This window comes from Oxyura jamaicensis, chromosome 4, assembly GCF_011077185.1.
Source record: "Oxyura jamaicensis isolate SHBP4307 breed ruddy duck chromosome 4, BPBGC_Ojam_1.0, whole genome shotgun sequence".
NCBI lineage: Eukaryota > Metazoa > Chordata > Aves > Anseriformes > Anatidae > Oxyura > Oxyura jamaicensis.
In genome coordinates this window covers 3,367,344-3,385,198 of record NC_048896.1, presented here as the reverse complement: position 1 = coordinate 3,385,198, position 17,855 = coordinate 3,367,344, and the positions used below count along the sequence as shown (strand labels likewise).

The following is a 17,855-nucleotide window of genomic DNA, read 5'->3' as shown; positions in this document are numbered from 1 at the left end:
GCAGCTATGGCCATGCCCTTCAAAGGGTGGCTGTATGCAGCCTCCAGCCCTTGACAGCATTTCTGTCAGCAGTCCCCAGGCTCTGCAGCCTGGCACCGTCTGACTGACACACACACAGACACGTACCCACACACACCCACACACCCACACCCACAGACAGAGCAAAATGATTTAGCTTGGTTTAAACAGTAGAACGTTCCCAACCTGGACCATTTCTAATGGGTTTGAGAGACTGCCTCTCCAATGGATCAGGGAATGCTGCTTAAATTACACCCATCACTGAATGGGTCAGCTGGGAAGGAAAAAGCCATCATGTAATAGCCATGTGCACAAATAGGCATGTAGAAAGAGGTAGAGTTAGCCTTGCCATCTTCCTTGATTCCCTTGGAGGAAATCAGCCTGCCCACACCTTCCAAGCATGCATAGTCAATTGTTTCCTTTCATGTTAAAGTATTTTTTGTCACTCTTTAACCAATTCAGCACATACTGTAGAAAAGATGGATTTGTAAGTTTCTTAAACAGGAAGGCAGAATAAAGGAGATGGCAGCATGAGTAGTTGACTAGGTAGCTCAAGTAAGCTTCAAAGTTCTGTGCGTCTTGCTGGAGCAGTGAAGGTACTGTCTGGCTGAAAAACATACTGGCTGACTGCTAACGTTGATGTTGGAATAACTGGGCCCAAATCTTTCCTGTAATATATTTTTTCCTATGTGTCATCAATCATTTTTGTTTGTTTGTTTGTTTTTGTTTTTGTTTTTCCTGTGCCAGTTGTAAATAGCACAGCACTGCTAAGCAGTATAGTACTGCTTTCCTACCCTATAGATTTATTATGAAGATGAATGTTTCAGTAATACAGTTACATTACTGGAAGTAGTAGTATTACTAAAGTAATGTTACTAATTAACTAACCAAGATAGATTGAACTGACTCTCTTAGGTAAACAGAATTTTGGAAAATGTTCTCAGTAGCAGGTTTGAAATAAACACACAAACCTTTCTTTATGATGCCTACAATTACACTGCAGAATTCATTGAGAACAGATGTCCAGTAAATTAACCAAGGTAGGTTCATCAGTAACTGTAAAGCACGATGAAGTTTAGTAATCAAGGAGTTATCCATATGCCTGTCTGTAATAAACCGAGAAGTTGTTTCAAGGAGAAGACTTTTATATGCTAGCTGGGTCTTTACATAAATATCTGTTACTGGTTGATATAGTGAATGATAGTGGATAAGATGAACCTTCAGTCTTTCCCAGAACTGATTTAACATAGTAAATAGCATCCCTGATTCCCATAAATTTCAATATATAAAATATGTTGCCACTTCAGTTCATGTAAATGTTATCATCTGGTCCAAGTAGCAAAAATATGTTTTAAGGGCCAGGGATTGAAAAAACAAAGAAGAAGTGATTGGTGCAAAACAGAAATGGTACAAATAATCATTCTACAGTGAAAGTCATGATAAAAGGCACAGAGCTGGACAAGTTCTGAGGCTAGAGAGGAGGGCTCCTTTCCGTGCCCTGCTGGCAAGCCAGCTGTGCCTGCAGCTGTCAGAGTGCCTAATATGCTACATAACTATTACACCTACTCATGGCTGAAGAAACAGAGGAAATGTGAAGGGATGACACCTCATCAGAGTATCTCTAATATTCCCTCTCACCTGATAATGTCTAGACATCTCCAAATTCTCTCCAGTTTGTTTTTCTTCCATCTTCCTGTTAAGTTTCCAATTTCCTCTTGCTAATTGCTAGCTTCCTTTCACATGACTTTCCACTGCTGTACAAACACTATGGAAGAAAAGAACTAAAACTTTAGTACTAAAAACACTGAGGAACTACTTTCTCTAGAAAATTAATTTGTCCCATTTTATTGCTTGAATTCAAGTATTTGTTCAAACTTTATTTTGACTTATTTTTTTATATTTACCACTTAGGATTTTAAGGTCACGACAGTGTTTGTCATCATTTAATACTTAAATTGTTTTGAAAATAATTCAGGATGTGTGTTATACTGCCCTTATTCTATACAGGTTGAACTGAATTCTTCTATCAGCAGTTCCAAACATGATTGCAGGCCTGTGTGCAACATGATTCCCAGTTGTAAACGTGCACATAAAAGTACTCAGTTAAAAAATAATAATAATAATAATAAATAATAATAATAATAAAAGATTATTTATCCCTTCAGCTTTCCATGGTGCCTTCACAACAAGCTTCTCAATATCTTCGTTTCAGATAAAGCTTGAAACTTGAGTTTTCATTCAAGGAGAGGGAGATACAGAACTAGTTCTCCCAATATGTTTTTTGACTCTATTCTTCTGCAGAGCTCATCACTTTGTTACATACTTTTCTATTTCATACCTTCCCCATGTTTCTCCCTTTCCCCTCACTTGTATTTGTCTTTTTTTTTTCTATAACAAGATAGTTTTAATTTAAAATTTAGAAAGCATGCTAGTTACCACAGCCTTGTCATAGAAGTGATTAGACTATGTTAAAATAATAATAATAATAATAAAAAATTAGTGAGATCATCTCATCATGTCACATGCCTACAAATATTAGCATACTGTTTCAGTAGTTCTGGTTCATTGTAGGAATAGCTATTGAATTTATCAAACTGATAAATGTAGCTGTGTGCTACAAGCTAAATGAATGCTACGTTTTTTCTATTCTATTTTTTAAAATATAGAAACCTATTTTTAAAATACAGACAATGTCTCCAGAGACAGTAAAGATCTATAGAAAATGTAATTTTCTTCTAGCACTCATTGAGACATTATTAAATTATGGAAATGGTAGTATATTTAAAGATTAGTTTAAGGGGAATATTTATGCCTAGTTTTTTTTCCTACGTGTTTCAGACCTTGTTTACTGATAAATCTTTTAATGAAATTTGCAGGCAAGCCATGCAACTCTTAGAGGTTGGCTTCATGAGTTTGTGTTAAGATGCTCACCCACAGCTTCTTTTCTTCAGTCCTGACCTCTTTGATGTTCAGGTCTTCATTTTCATTCCTTACAATAGACTTTAGTTTTTAGATATGTATTGGTATTTTATAAACCACTCTACTACCTGAGGACTCATTCATGCTCTCTCTTACTTGATATTTTGTGTCTTCTTTTACCCCAAACTTCAAATTACATGTGAAGGCTTTATGAGAGAGACCTATTTTTATTGCTAGTTTAACGTACCCAACTTTGATGTGCCCATTGCACATATTTTGACATAAGCTGCACATTCTTTGTATAACTTGTGCTCGTTTTTGAAATTCCAAAATACACACTATCAGTGCTTTCCAAACAAGGCAAGAATAAAAGAGGTTATACTGGTTACTGGAAACAGATGTGTAACATCAACCTGCCTTGTCACTACACAGTCACTACCAGCCCACTTGTGTTTCCTTCATAGTAGTGATTTTGCTGGAAAATGAAAATCCACCTCACCCCCGGGAATCATTTACAAATTCAAAAAAGTCATGAACTACTCACAAGCTACCAGTCGTGGTGGTAGCTACTTTTGACTCAGAGAAAGAAAAAAGTAACTTCTAAGTAACCTTACATCTAAGAAGATTTAAATTGTAGTTTCTGTGGACCAGATGCAGTAAGGAGACGTAAGACAGAATCTTTTTTGCCTTTGGCCTAGAAAAAGAAGACTTCTATGTTTTGTGTTCTTGAAGATGTAAAATGAAAAAAGCAAAGTGGTTAAAATAGTCTAAATTTTCTTAGCAGAGAAAGTTACGTTTATTTGGATGTAGCATGCTTTATATAAACATAATTCTATTTTTTTAAGTTAATTTTTTTTATATATATAAATATGTATATGAGTTTTCCTTTCTGGAAGTGTTCAATAGGATAAATACTGTACACTTTTTAAAATACCATATTGGTGAACTCTGAAAAACAAACAGAACAAAACAAAACAAAACAAAAAAAATGTTCAGGAAGTTTAGTCTGCATCTTGAGAGAATTTTCATTTCTGACTTGAATTTTCCAATACTAACAAAATGACAACATAATGGACACTAAAGTAGATTTTGCCCAAATAGTATGCTTTACAGCATAGAATGTGACATACATTCCTTTTCTAAAATACACTTTGAGCTTTTGAAATGACCAGAAATGAAATTACAGCCAAAAAAATAAAATAAAAAAATCAAGACTTTCATTAAAAATTGGCACACACAAAGAAAACCTCATGCATGTTGAATATTCCTTCATAATTTCATATTAAACGTAAACATGTTTATATTAATGGTGTATACTGTTACACAGTGCACGTGTTTTTCTTACCATATTTCCACTGTACATTATAGAAAGCTGGTAATCTTCAGCTGAGGTCAAAGATTGTCATATCAATATGATATAAAAATTTCATTTTGTAAGTTATATTCAAGGAATGTAATTATACAATTTTTAAAAAAATGTAATGCATAGTGATTATTCCAAAAATAGCCAAATTAGTTTAACATAATACTAACAGATGGTTAGTGGGCAAAGACAAATCCATGAATAACCTGACATACTGTGATTGGAATTAAAATATCACATACGAATACGTGGTGAAAATGAATGTAATTATATTAGCATTGCGTTTTGATGAGAGTTCTTCCTGTCGGCACATGCTTAAGAAAACAAAGATACCTTAGGCCTACTTAACTTGCACGATTCAATTGAGTATCTGTTAAAATGGATTATATTGTCATATTAGTAGTTGAATAGCCAACAAATTCTATGCTTCTCTTTCATTTATTATATAATTGTTTCAAAGTTAATTTAGTAATCTAATTTCTGAATATAGAAGTGAAGTTTCTTCTGCAGAGAATATTCTGTTGCCAATGGTATTTATGGATCAGTATTTCCTTCTGTGCAATTCTGTTGAAGGTGTTTATCTTTTATTCATTTTCATCTCCTTAAAATATAAAAACTTTTTATAAACATTAACATTACTGCTAACATAGAAGAGAAAGTTTTATGAAATCTTGAAATGAAATCCATGTATCACTTTAGTACTGCATTTTATAAATAACAGATAAACCTTTGTAACAAAACTCATCCATTTAAACATATTATTGAATTTTTAAGTATTAGGCATAAAAAATAGTTAACCTTTGCAAAATTCTCTGATTTTTGCAATGCAGGAAGACTCTGGTTTTGTACTTTAATAGCAGAGTGGCCCCAAGATAAATATTCTCTATAACGGAGGGCTGCAAAGATGTGTAGAGTCCTTCTGGAAATGTTTCTTCTCTTCCTGACTCAGTCTTCATGAAACTCCACTCCAGGTTTAGTTCCACAATATTGTAGTCATCAAGGCAGCTTCACAACAACAACACATGCTCCAGCCCTTCCAATATTGACAGGAACTTCCTTTAAAAAAAATAAAATAAATAAACATTTTTAGTAGACTGTTATGGGCAGGACTAGAAGAAATTACTTGTAGATTAAAAGGAAAACAATTTCTTTATTCAAGCTAATGTACTGCTAGAAAATTAGATTTAACTGGAACTGTGGAAACAATCTGAGGTTGTGGGGAAAAAAAAAAAAAAAACTTTTTGCAGCTGCTGAGGGCTATTGGACCATAGGCTGGTGGTGTTTCTTTTAGCTGTTGTAAAAGACTTTTATATCCTTTGACCCTAAACTATGGACTTCATAGGTACAGAAGGATCTTGACAGTTTTAATGTTTTCTCTTAATCTCAAGGTTGGTCATAAATAAGAAAACTTGAAAGTGTGTCCAGTAGAGAGCACTGCTGACAAAGGCATTCCAGCCTCTGTTACAAAATTATTTGTATAACCTGGTTTATTTACCCGTGCATTATTACTCCATTGTTGTATCTGAAAACTTCTACACAGGTATTTAACAGGAGAGGCAATCAATATGTTATATCTGCCAAACTATGGTATTACTGCATCCTAATATATGCCATTTTTCACAAAGCCAGTAATAATTTTGCAACATAATAATATTTGCTTTGTCCATTATTCACATAGAATTCTTTCTATTTTTAATTACCTCTGTCCACTCATTATTTTGCGCATCATAGGACTCCACAGTATCCAGGTATCTGTGGCCATCATAGCCCCCAACAGCATATAATCTGTCCCCCAGAGGACAAATTCCAACAGCATCCCGAGGCACACTCAAGGGGGCCACCGTTGTCCAAGCATCTGTTTTAGGGTCATACCTAGAATGTTTTATGATCAAAATTAGAAAAATATATTGTAGAAATGCATTATGATATTTCAGATTTATATAACTGATAAATGCTTTTCTCCTGTATTGCTGTTTAGTTTACACTATGGACTAGTGTAGAGAATTATGAGTAACTTGATCAACTATTTTATTTAGCCACTAGAGGGATCTTCAAACTCACTAAACGTGCCTGTATTTTCACTTTATGATTACAGACTACATTTCTATCACATTAAACAATCACTGTTTTGAACATAAATGAAGCATGAGGGAATGATAGCGCAGCAGCAGCTCAGTCAGCAAAGTTAATTTCAGAGTATTTTTTTTTAATTTCTCTGTAAAGATTTTTTCAAATAGAAGAGAGAGCAAGGAGGAATTTGCATCTGGGGGCTAATGGAAATCATTTCTTCTGCTCAAAATATTATTCTTAAAAACATAATACATTTTGCAAGCATAACACTCAAATTTTTATACTTCCTGGAATGTGAAATAAATAAATACAAATGCTTACCTTTCTACACAGTCAGAAAGTCGAGAACAGTGGTTGGAAGCAGGCGCATCATGACCTCCCACAGCATATAAAAAGCCATTGTATGTTGCAACGCCAACACCCCCTCTTCGCTTTGACATCGAAGCACATAGACTCCACTTGTTTGTGTGCGGATCAAAGCATTCCATTGATTTTAAGCAGGAGCTCCCATCTCGTCCACCAACAGCATATAGTCTGGGACAATTATCCATGGGAAAATGAACAGTTTTGGTCATTTTAGTAAAAATTACATTTGTAAACTTCATTCAGACCACTTTAATCTTCCCATGATGCCCACTATTTGCTCTCTGACCACTATGCTCTGGTAACTTTCTTTGCACAGTGAGTTTTGCATTCTGCATGAAAAAAGTTATTTTCTTCATTTTGCAATACAGTTTTAGGCAGTCACATTGGAAGATTAAAAAATGCTGTTAAGCTATAGATGTAATTTAATATAAAGGTGCTACATACATTTGAAATGTAAGGTTACAAAGTATTTGATATCTCAGTATGGCATTAAGCAATTTTCCTCTACTATTAATACACTTTAAAAAATCAGTAATTTCATATATATCAAAAACATATGTCAAAATACATCAAATATATTTTCTTCAGTGCTTGAATTTAAGAAAATCTGTGGAACAAAATTTACCATACAGATATGTCCTCCTGCCTGTTTAGCATAAAGGCACTTGGCAAACAACTCGAGATTCAAGCCAGCTGTTGTTGAGACAACATGTAAGAATAAATGGTGTAAATTCACCATTAAGAACCAGGTTGTGGCTTTTTGTCAAAGAATTTTATGAGATCTGATTTTAAAAAAATATATATTTTTATTTCAAACTAGCTGGATGCCTCTAGACTGTGATAGCACACATACTGGATGTAATAGTAGATGTGTTTAAATGTTGAGTGTGCCAATTGCTTAGGTTGCTTTCACACCCTGGCTGTTACTTAATGCCATGAAATTGAGTTTGCTTAGTGCAACTTATTAGAGATCTAGGGAATACTTCAGCATGTCCAGAGTATGTCACCCAAAACCAATCAGTTGAATTGTGCTTGAGTTGTGTGACTCTTGCTCCAGTGACTGGGATAAATTTTAGATTGCTCTGACGTACAATTTCAGCAAGAAAAATCTTGACTTTTACAGCCCTACAAAATTTTTAGCCCTCTCTTCTCATATTTGTGAATTGAACACAGACTTCAGTTCTGTTGTACAGTTTGTTGCTTGGGCCCATTAAAAAAACTTGAGAACTTCATTTATTTTCTTTTAACATCAAGCCCTTAGATGCTGTCTCCTTGTTTACACAGCTTTCACAGAGAGAGGAAATCACTGACTATGTGAGCAGATTGGTTGGGATTTTTTGTTTTCCGTAAAGTACCCAGAAACATCTAAAGATCTGAAAAAAAAATAAAAATAAAAATAAATCCATTCTGTGAGAAGATGAACAAATATTCCTTTATTGACTAATGCTGACCATTTATGGGTCAGAAATGTTGCTCCACTGAAATTCTAAGTCTTTTCCGATGGGATTGAATAGAAAAAATATGGCGTGACTCAAGGGAACAGGAAAAAGAGAATCATTCTGCTCAGACCGCAGCAGTAGCACTGAATGATGGACATTTGATCTCGGCTCCCCTGGTATGCCAGAGATTGCATCACTAGACTAACAGACGTGATTTAAGCCGGGCTGGAGACAGCATGTATCAGGCTGATTGAGAACAGAGTCAGGATCGGGCTGGATTTCCTCTTTGACAAAGTGGTTTCCTGCACGTCCCTGTGGAAGGTAACAACAGGAGTTTCTGGTGAAGTTTATGCTGAGAACATTTCCTCTGAGATACAACGGGGACTTGAACAGACAGTTCTGCCTCTCATAATTTTTAATGTTTAAAATCATGTCCTGTTTGAATGCAAAATTCCTGGCTTGTATGTGAAGATTTACATTTGCAAATATCTGCTTGCTAACATCTTAATTTTTACTCTTTCTCTTTCATAAGTCACCAGCATTCAAGAAGTGAACAGGTGAGCCAGTGATAAGTTTTCAGAATAAGTGCAATTTTCTGCCTACAACTGTCTGTAACGTTCCCAGACCCTACGAACTCTCACAGCTAAGAGGCTTCCTTCCCCAGAGTTCATTAAGATGGAAGGTTGGCTCAAGTCATGCCTTCCAACATACCAAATCGGGGCCTTTTATAAGGCTTTAATATTTTCAGCACCAGCCTAATTTGCTGAAGAAGTTAAAGTTCTTTCAAATGGTGCTTCCTTAGACATATTGATTTAAAAATGTAAAAGTAAGCTTGGAATTTTTTCAAGGTAGTTGATCAGTATCTCCCGTAAGTTATATTCCAGGAAAAATGCTGTTGTGCATCTGTAATATGCTCAAATTGCTGGAACTTGAAGTGGCTTAAATATGTTTATAATGTGACTGAAATTTTGAAAATAATTTACCACACAACAGAGGAAAAGCTTTTCCTTATTTTTGTGCATTACATTTTCTGTTTGTTTTCTTGAGGTGTTTAATTACTTTCAGAGTGAAAAGAAAATATAAGAAACTGGATTTCCAAGGCAGGAAGCAAAGAAAAAACAGTTTTTCCTGTTGACATACTTGCTATTTAATGCTGCAACCCCTACAGTGCTTCTGGGAGTTGACATGCTAGCAACGTAATTCCATTGCCGTGCTTGAGGGTCCCATCTTTCTACAGTATTAAGGTAACTCCATCCATCATGGCCACCAACAGCATACATTGGTCCTTCAAGCATTGCTACTCCTTAAAAGAATTAGAAACGGATTACAGTATCTAATAATTACAGTGATCAATAAAGTATTAACTTCATACTTTAATTCCATGTATAAAGATAAGCAATTTCAGCTGGTATTAAACTATCTAAAAACAGCCTTGTCATTTAGAAGAATAAATAAGGACAAACAAAATACTTTTTATACAGTATTTTTCGGAATAAGCATTATCTTTTGCTTAAAGATCAGAAGAAAGTTGTTTCAGTTCTGATGTTCTCAGAATTTTCTCTCTTCCAATTCTGTTGACCTTGTTCTGAATGAAGTTTGAGCCCCTATATGAGAAATAATGCTATTCTATCAAAGAAAAAAAAAAAAAAAAAAAAAAGATTGAGCCAGGCAATGAAAAAAAAATGTCCAACACAACTACATATCCCTTACTCTGAGCTGAAGCTCTGTAATCCTGCCAGAATGAAGCCTGAGGGGGTGGGTATAAGTATACATTAAGTTTACATGGCCTATATACATATATATATATATATATTTCAAATATGCTACTCTCCACAACATCACACTGAAACCAATAGGACCTATAAGCACAAGACAGCTTTGCAAATTGAGCTGGTACATAGTTAGAAGGCTAACTCTGGGCACTCATTTTACTGCTGCAACCTATTTGTTGGGTAGAATTATGCCCCTGCAGCTGGTAATTTTAAAGACTATAGTCTGTTTTGTCTTTTTTTCCATTTACTACTTACTCCTATTTGTTTTTGTTAGTTTGACAGATGACCTGGAAAGAACTCAACACTGTAATTTATCCCCTAAGTGGTGGAGAAGGTACTATAGGCCACAAACTAAGGTTTATTGAATAACTGGATCAGTCTTTTTGTGTTATTCATTAAAATAAAAATATTATATGTCATTTGAACTTACTATAATGATTTTGAGCCAATATCTTTTTCTATTAACATAAATGAAGCCAGCCTTTCTCATAAGGTCTGTACAAATAAATCATTCAGGAATTGTCATATTCCCTCCCATAGTCTCCTTACTGTTAAACTTGTCCTTATTTTTCATTGTTCCAGCAATGCACTTGAGATTTCATATATTTCATTCACTGTGAATAATATTAAGGATTACTGGGCAGTAAAGACCCACATATACCAAGCTATGGCAGAGCTCTTTAAAACTCTTGTAATTACAACATTAAAATTAGTGAAGTTGCACTTACTTCCTTACAGCAATGTTTTCTTCAATGTGAGTAATTATCTGATCTGATTTTCAGAGGTGTTAGGTACCCATAGGCTTAACTTAGTCATAATTTTCTAAAACTATAAATCAGGCTGTTACTGTATTGCAAGCAGATACCTTCACCACTGAATTAGAAGAGTCAGTCATTTTCACCATTGCTTATATTTGGAATTTTCTAAAAACAAAATTAACTCTGGAAGTCCAGTGTAAGTTGGGTGAACACTAATAAATATCACTGTCATAAAATTATGGCAAAGGGCAACTCTGTCTTTGAAAAATACCTTCTACACATGTTGCAGCATGTTACTGAATACTTTGAAAGTTATGTCAGCAACATTTGTGTAAATTAAAATGACTTATATGTGATCCAAAGTATTTGCAAAGAAGCAGCACCTCTTACCTAAGCCGTGTCTGTGTGTTGACATAGGAGGCATTATAGTCCAAACCTTGGTGATAGGGTTGAAACATTCAACAATATTAGAAGTTTTCAGACCATCTCTTCCTCCCACAATATAGAGCTTGTTGTCAATTACTGCAACTCCAAACTGTAATCGTCTACCATTCATGGTACCAATTTGTATCCAACTATTAGTCCTAAGGTCATATTTTTCAATTGTAGTTGTGCCTGTTGAAGACATAAGTATTATACAATACAAGGCAGCCATGAACTGATCAGCATCCAGTAGTCAGTAGCTGGTCCATCTCAAAATATTATTCAACTTCAAAAGATTGAAATTCTGTGTGTGGACTTTTACTGCATCTTTTACTGAGAACTTCAGTTACAAAGTGTGAAGCTAGTGAGAAAGCTGCATTAATGCCATGCATATATGATTGTCAAACATACGGGAATAAACCAGGGGCAAGAAGAGGAAGAATTACATGCCAGCTAATTTTTTAACACTGGAAATTTGAGGATAAGTTAAATTTGTTAGTCATTTGAATACCAAGAGGGTAGTTTAGTTTTGTTTCTTTGTTTTAATTCTTTATGAGTATGGTACCTCATAACTATATACTCTTTAGGCATGCCTGTGCTTAAACCATTAGTGCTATCAAAAACTAAATGTATCCATGAATCTGTCTGTCTTAGTACTTAGGCATGCATCTTCATGAATAGCTTGGGTGTTTTCCTTTTCACAAGGGAGACAGGCAGAAGGCTGACTTCTGTGTGAGTATGCGCTTGTTTCCCACAGGTAGCTTCCTTGAGGTTCACCTTTGCAGCAGCCGTGCAATAAATGCTTGTCTGCTGTAATACAGAAGCTGTATTTTCAATTCTTCCAGGTCACTGAACTTCTAGTAATGTTTTTACTGCAACTATTCATAAGGCCCTAACTCCCTGCCTTTTAATACTGACACTTTTACATGTGCTGGCTCCTGCCAGTCACTCTGAAGCCGTAATTGGTCCTGTGAGAGTTGATTTAGCACAACAAGGAGATGGCTGAGCAACGACTAAGGTAGGAAGAGGCAATTACCTGTTGCAAACTCAGTACACACTGGAGCTCAGCTTCAGTTCAGCTGAAGGCAACCAGATGAGAAAAACAGAGATGATTTCCTGCCTGTTCCTTGACTAGGATTTGAGACTAGAGAAGTAGTATTTTGAGAATTACAATAGGCAGTTTGTGGATAAATGGTTTCTAACAGCAAAACAACTGTGCAATAATGCAGAGAAGGAAGATATCATTTGCTTTAGTTTTTTTGTTTGTTTTTTTTTAGTCATTTGCTTGTTTTTTTTAGTCATTTGTTTTTTTTAGTCATTTGCTTGTTTTCACAAGTAGAACCTGCTATAGGTCATCTGCTACACTCAGCAAGCTTAGTGAAATAAGAGCTTATCTCGATATCTTTTTTTTTTTTTCTTTTCCCTCTACATGCCTTTCCAGATGCATAGACTGGGAAAGAAACTACCAGATCTACCAGCAATAAAAGAAAAAAAAAATCTGAATTTCTTTTACTGTTTTGTTTTGTTTTTCATTTTGGTAATCTGTTTGCTTTGCTTTGATTCCGTCTCATTTATTTTATGCTAATATGTGAGTGCCGTAAAGTTCTCAGCTTCAAAAGAAATCTCAAAAGAAAAAAAAAAAAAAAAGAAAAGAAAAAGGGGGGGGGGGAGCAGGAAAAATACATTAAGGTGTACAGCGTGTTCATACCCTGTAGGCTGTAATTTTTACAGAGGTTTGAAAGTAGGTTTTGAAAGGTAATGTGGTTTAGGCACATTCACATTTTTCAAAATACTAGCCCAAGAGTGGTTCTTTGATCTTCTCTTGATCATTTGAAGTTGAGGCTTGACTTCATATACCACCTGAGATAAGCACAAAGCCAAACTTGGCACTCTCAGGGAGTTCTTTTCTTTATCACAGAAGGCACAGTATTGCCAGAGGTGGTAGTTACTCCCTTCTCACAGATGTTCTTCTAGTGCTTCATAGTCTCTTAGGTGCTGTTTCCTTTATCTTGCAATCCAGCACAGGCTCAAGGTATGAGTCAGAGATATAGAGGACAGCAGGGAGGAGAGGAAGTGCTGTTCTTAACCATCAAAAGGCAAAAGTTCAAACAATTGGCTTTATTCCAAGGTAATAAGTAAAAGAGACACCAACAGGAAGTAGAGATGTTGACTGAAATAGCCCTTTCTTTGTATAACCTTTACTATGAAGACCTGTTAGAAAATTTTATTCTTATTTCTAAGAATAGTTAAGTTAGTTTAAAGATAACCTTGAGTTCTTGGTTGATTTATGTACTTCATAAATAATTAGTATTGCTAATTGAACTACACTAGTTGCTATGGCTTAACTTCATTTTGGTAAATTGTCATAAGAATGAATGTTTTCTCCTCATGTTGTGATGGTGGTGAATGTGTATTTAGTATTTAATTTGATTTTATGGGGTAGTAAGGTAGCACTGCAAGTTGTCTTGTATAGGAAACATTAGTCATCAGCAAGTTTTTCCAAACCATGAAATGGATTAGTTTCTTTGTGAGTCTATTAATAGTAAACTCACACAGCTAAAAGTAATACTGTTCAGCAAGTCGCTAGACTTTAAACTAATTACAGTTCTTTGGCACCAAGCAGTGGATTCCTATATAAAATAATTTAATATACTTCCTAGTAAATAGAATAGTGTCATTTGTGAAGTTGTAAACTGGTTGCCGTTGTGAAAATCAAATCATAAAAAATTGAATACATTTATAACATTTAACTTTCAACTACAAACTTGAAGAAAATTCTATATACAGTCCTGAAAAAAGATGCACGTATTTTGCACTTGTAAAAAAGTGCAAATGTTTTCCATTTAAATTTTATTTTAAAATATTGATAACTTTAGTTTAGAGCTGCTAAAAGTTCAGTAATGCTTTTTGGTTTTACTTTTCCCTAAAAATTTTTTCCAGCCTTCTAACTTTTGTCAAAAAATGGAGCACACTATAATTACATTAAATATTTCTTGAAATATTTTGAATGTTATTTTTTCTACTGATTTGTAAAGCCAAATTGCATGCAAAAATTCTTAGAAAATTCTGAATTTTAAAATCACCGTTCAAATCAAACTTTAGTCTGAACTTCAAGCTGTACGTATATCATTGAGAAACATGATTCTTGCAAGAAAGAAGAACATCTAAAATGCAAGATTATTTTTCTCTATTTTTTCCTCTTTTTCATCCTTAAAATGCTGTTTTCCTAACAGAAAATTTTCAAAGATTGTTATATATTCCCTGTGTGTCTGTAATACAATTAATTAACACAATTAAACAAATATCCAAACTTACCTTTAGTGGCATCCATACCTCCTACAGCATAAAGTGCACCCACTGTAGACTTCCTCGGCTTAGTTCGAGGGCTCTGCATCATGGACCGTCTTTCTGGTAGAAGGTGGTATTTCATAGCCTCCATAAGAAGTTTCTGACACTCTAGGTCGTCTGCAAACATTGGACTATTTTCTAGATCGGCTAGTAACTAAGAAATGAGAAGTGATGATCTTATGTATATCTAAATCATTACAAGTTGTATGTACTTTAGCAATTAAAGTATTTGTACCTACAAACACTCATTTACAGTTCACCTCTCACCCAAGCTTTGCTGTACATTCTGCTTTAATGCAAGTAAAAAAAACATAAGAGTAGTAACTAAATAAATAAATAAATGTTTAAATGTGAGTCTTTTATTTTTTTTTTCAAAAAACATTATTCTAACTTTTAGAAAAGTTTAAAATTGCAAATTGAAACTGCTCCCTATGAATGTAAATGTCCTTTTGATGTGAGTACAAGCAAACCTAATACTAGATATCCCTATTAATAATAGAATATATTTTAAACAAGTTGTACATTTAAGAATAAATATATACGGTATTTTGATGCTTAACCCAAAGTTGATTACTTGCAACTTCACTTGTCAATAAAATAAAGGTAGACTCCTGACAGTATTGTTCCTACTCCTGTTTTTCTGATGAGATAGTCCTCTGTGACACAGATCCAACAGTGTCAGCTTGCTATAAAAGAGTATGTCCATCTATGCCACTTATTTGATGAACTGTCTCTTTCAGTCTGAAGGGACAAGTAATGCCAATGCTCAGAATAGTCAGCAATAATCTAGACCCCATTGTTTTTGTTTATTTTTGCAGTAATAAGAGATAAGTATTGTGTCTTATCAGTCCTGCAGCTTGGTAAGTCTAAATGAATGTCTTCACATGGTATCAAATTTCTGTGTTATTAGAGTACAAATAACTCCCCAGGAAAGAAATCTTTTCAGATATCATTAGACTGCTATGTTTATAAAAGTAGTTGTGAGCCCAATAATTACATTTCTATTGTGCAACTTGTTTTCATCTCTCTTCACAAATAATAAACATACCTATAGAGTTAACAAAATAATATTTTTTTTAAAAAAAGAAGCCCAAACCAGCACTTTTGTACAGATATTTTTTTTTCTGCCTAACTGATGCTCGAGGCAAGTGTTTCAGTTGGTAGTTAAATCCCCTGTTAGCCCCTCACTTCCATACCTGTGGTGGAAGTAGAGGCAGCCTAATATAAGAAAGAAGCATTCCTAGGTCTCGTTGTCGGTTTTGCAAATCATGCCTCACCCACATCATTAACGCCTGGAATATGGCTTCTTCATCAGGAACATTGATGTCATCGCTAGACAGGAGCTTTGCAATCTCATTAGCAGGGAGTAAAAGAAATTCCTGGTTTTTAATAACTTCTGTGAAGTGTTCCTGAAAAGAAAAACAATAGGCTTCAGTACAGTCATGATTTTCACACCTTGAAGTAACCTTTCCTTACATAATGTTAAGGCTTTGCATATATACTGTATTTCTATATATTTATACTGTATTTTTTGCACTAGGGAAATGTAATATATATTCTAATATATATTCTAATGATCATTGAATTCCCTTCTATCATTTAAGGTGAAATTTTGGTTTTTCTTTTCTACCTTCCTGTTGTAGAACTGAAGAACAATGATAATTGTCGCCACTACCATGCTTACAGCAGCATCTGTCAGGCTTCTTGTCGGTATGTCCTGTCAGGTTTTGCTACTGACAGTTTTGTCCATCAGTGTGATCTTAATACTTTAGCTTAATAGCAACACAATTTGAAGACACACGGTATATCTTAGGAATGGCAAGTGGGCTTTCAAATTAACAAGTTTGTATAGCTTGTGTTGCAATCAGATTTCCCAGTTTTGAATCGTGTTCAAACCTTGCAGTTCTTTTCTGACAGGCTGTTCCAGGTGTTGACTGTATGTCTTCACTGTCTGCAGCTGAAAATTTAGGGAAATTAAACTTGCTTTTCTAACAGTACTTTTACAACAATTGAAAATTGGACAAGTCCTGAGAAAGGGGTCTCAGTCTCTAGTCTGTTGGTGAGAAAAATTGCCAACTCCAGAAACAGACATGAATATAAAATGAAAGAATTATTTTTCATAAAAAAATATTACATTGTACAGTCCAGTAAAGTAATATTAGAATTGATACTGAAATATAGTTTCAGTCATCATAATTCAGTATGAGATATGTTTGCTTGTGTTAAGTCCAAAGAAAAAAATATTTTTTTAAGTTACAGAGAATTACATCTTGGAATTTATGTATAAATTTGAAATACTAATTTCCATCTGCGTACCTGGGAGACATGTATCTTATTTGGAAACCGCATTGAAGTAGGGCAGATGAAGAGATTTTAGTAACTGATATTTGTATTATTTATTTTCAGTAGTCAGCTTTCTTGAATTCTCAGGAGAATTAAGAATGCACATATAGAAGTATCAATGATTAAAGGGTATGTTGACTTTACTCTGTTATGCACATCCTGCTTTAATATTTTGTGACATTCAGATAATAGGAACAGGAAGGCCAGTCAACATTTAGTTACAAATATAGCACAAGATGTTTATCAGAACAAGCTCTATCTTCATGAAAAGATCTTAGGCAGGAAACTGTTAATACTTTCCATCAATGGCTGAAGTAATTGAAAGGGAAGGCTTCCATTGTGTTTGTTTTCATTGAATGGATGTGGTGTTTATAGCTGATTATCTTCTGAAAATATTTAAATGTTACCAGTTCATTGGGATGGTCTCTATATTTACACTCTGTCTTTATAGTCTTTCCCCTAAGGTACACATTTTCAGGTGGTTGAAGTTGGCATGAATCAAACCAGAATGTTTCCTTTATCCTCTTCCACAACACCTTGTGTGTGTGCATTGTTACAATCTCTAGAGTCTTCAATCTCCAGAGTTTTCTAGAGTCTTTTGAGAATCAGTTCAGGGAGTTAAAAGAAATTTTTCTTTAAACTTTTTTCAAAGAGGTTCAGATTTTCCTCTTTTCTGTAATTGTTAGTAGCTGCAAACATGGTAGGTGGTTTTATGACAATGAAAGGTCCTCTTTCATTGCAGCATCCTCAATCTGTGCTGATGCGGGAAGTGTTTCTAGAGGTGGAAATTCTCCCAGCTGTTTTCAGGAAGACTGTGTAAAGTCTATATGCACAGTACTGCTGAGTCTCACCAGGGTCCTTCATATTAGGCAGTGTTCTTAAAGACTGAACTGTCATTTCTTTAACACGCAGACTTAAAAAAAATAGTAAAAGTCTAATTTCTGGGGAAGACTGGGGATTTCAGAAGAGAATAGAAGAGAAAAGAGAAGAGAGAAGAGAAGAGAAGAGAAGAGAAGAGAAGAGAAGAGAAGAGAAG

The 17,855-nt window shown here is 34.6% G+C and overlaps 1 protein-coding gene across 1 annotated transcript in view; it reads right to left on the bottom strand.

Annotated features, from left to right (window-relative positions):
* Positions 1-4,027: 4,027 nt before the first annotated feature.
* KLHL4 (kelch like family member 4) overlaps positions 4,028-17,855 on the bottom strand; it is a 76,427-nt gene continuing 62,599 nt past the window's right edge. Inside the window, exons 6-12 of the mRNA XM_035323845.1 lie at positions 15,673-15,885; positions 14,444-14,630; positions 11,096-11,320; positions 9,316-9,478; positions 6,692-6,904; positions 6,001-6,172; positions 4,028-5,356 (exon numbers count right to left, since the gene is read on the bottom strand). Of these exons, the coding sequence (XP_035179736.1) occupies positions 5,297-5,356; positions 6,001-6,172; positions 6,692-6,904; positions 9,316-9,478; positions 11,096-11,320; positions 14,444-14,630; positions 15,673-15,885 (1,233 nt within the window). The 3' untranslated portion in view covers positions 4,028-5,296. The remainder of the gene's footprint in view (positions 5,357-6,000; positions 6,173-6,691; positions 6,905-9,315; positions 9,479-11,095; positions 11,321-14,443; positions 14,631-15,672; positions 15,886-17,855) is intronic.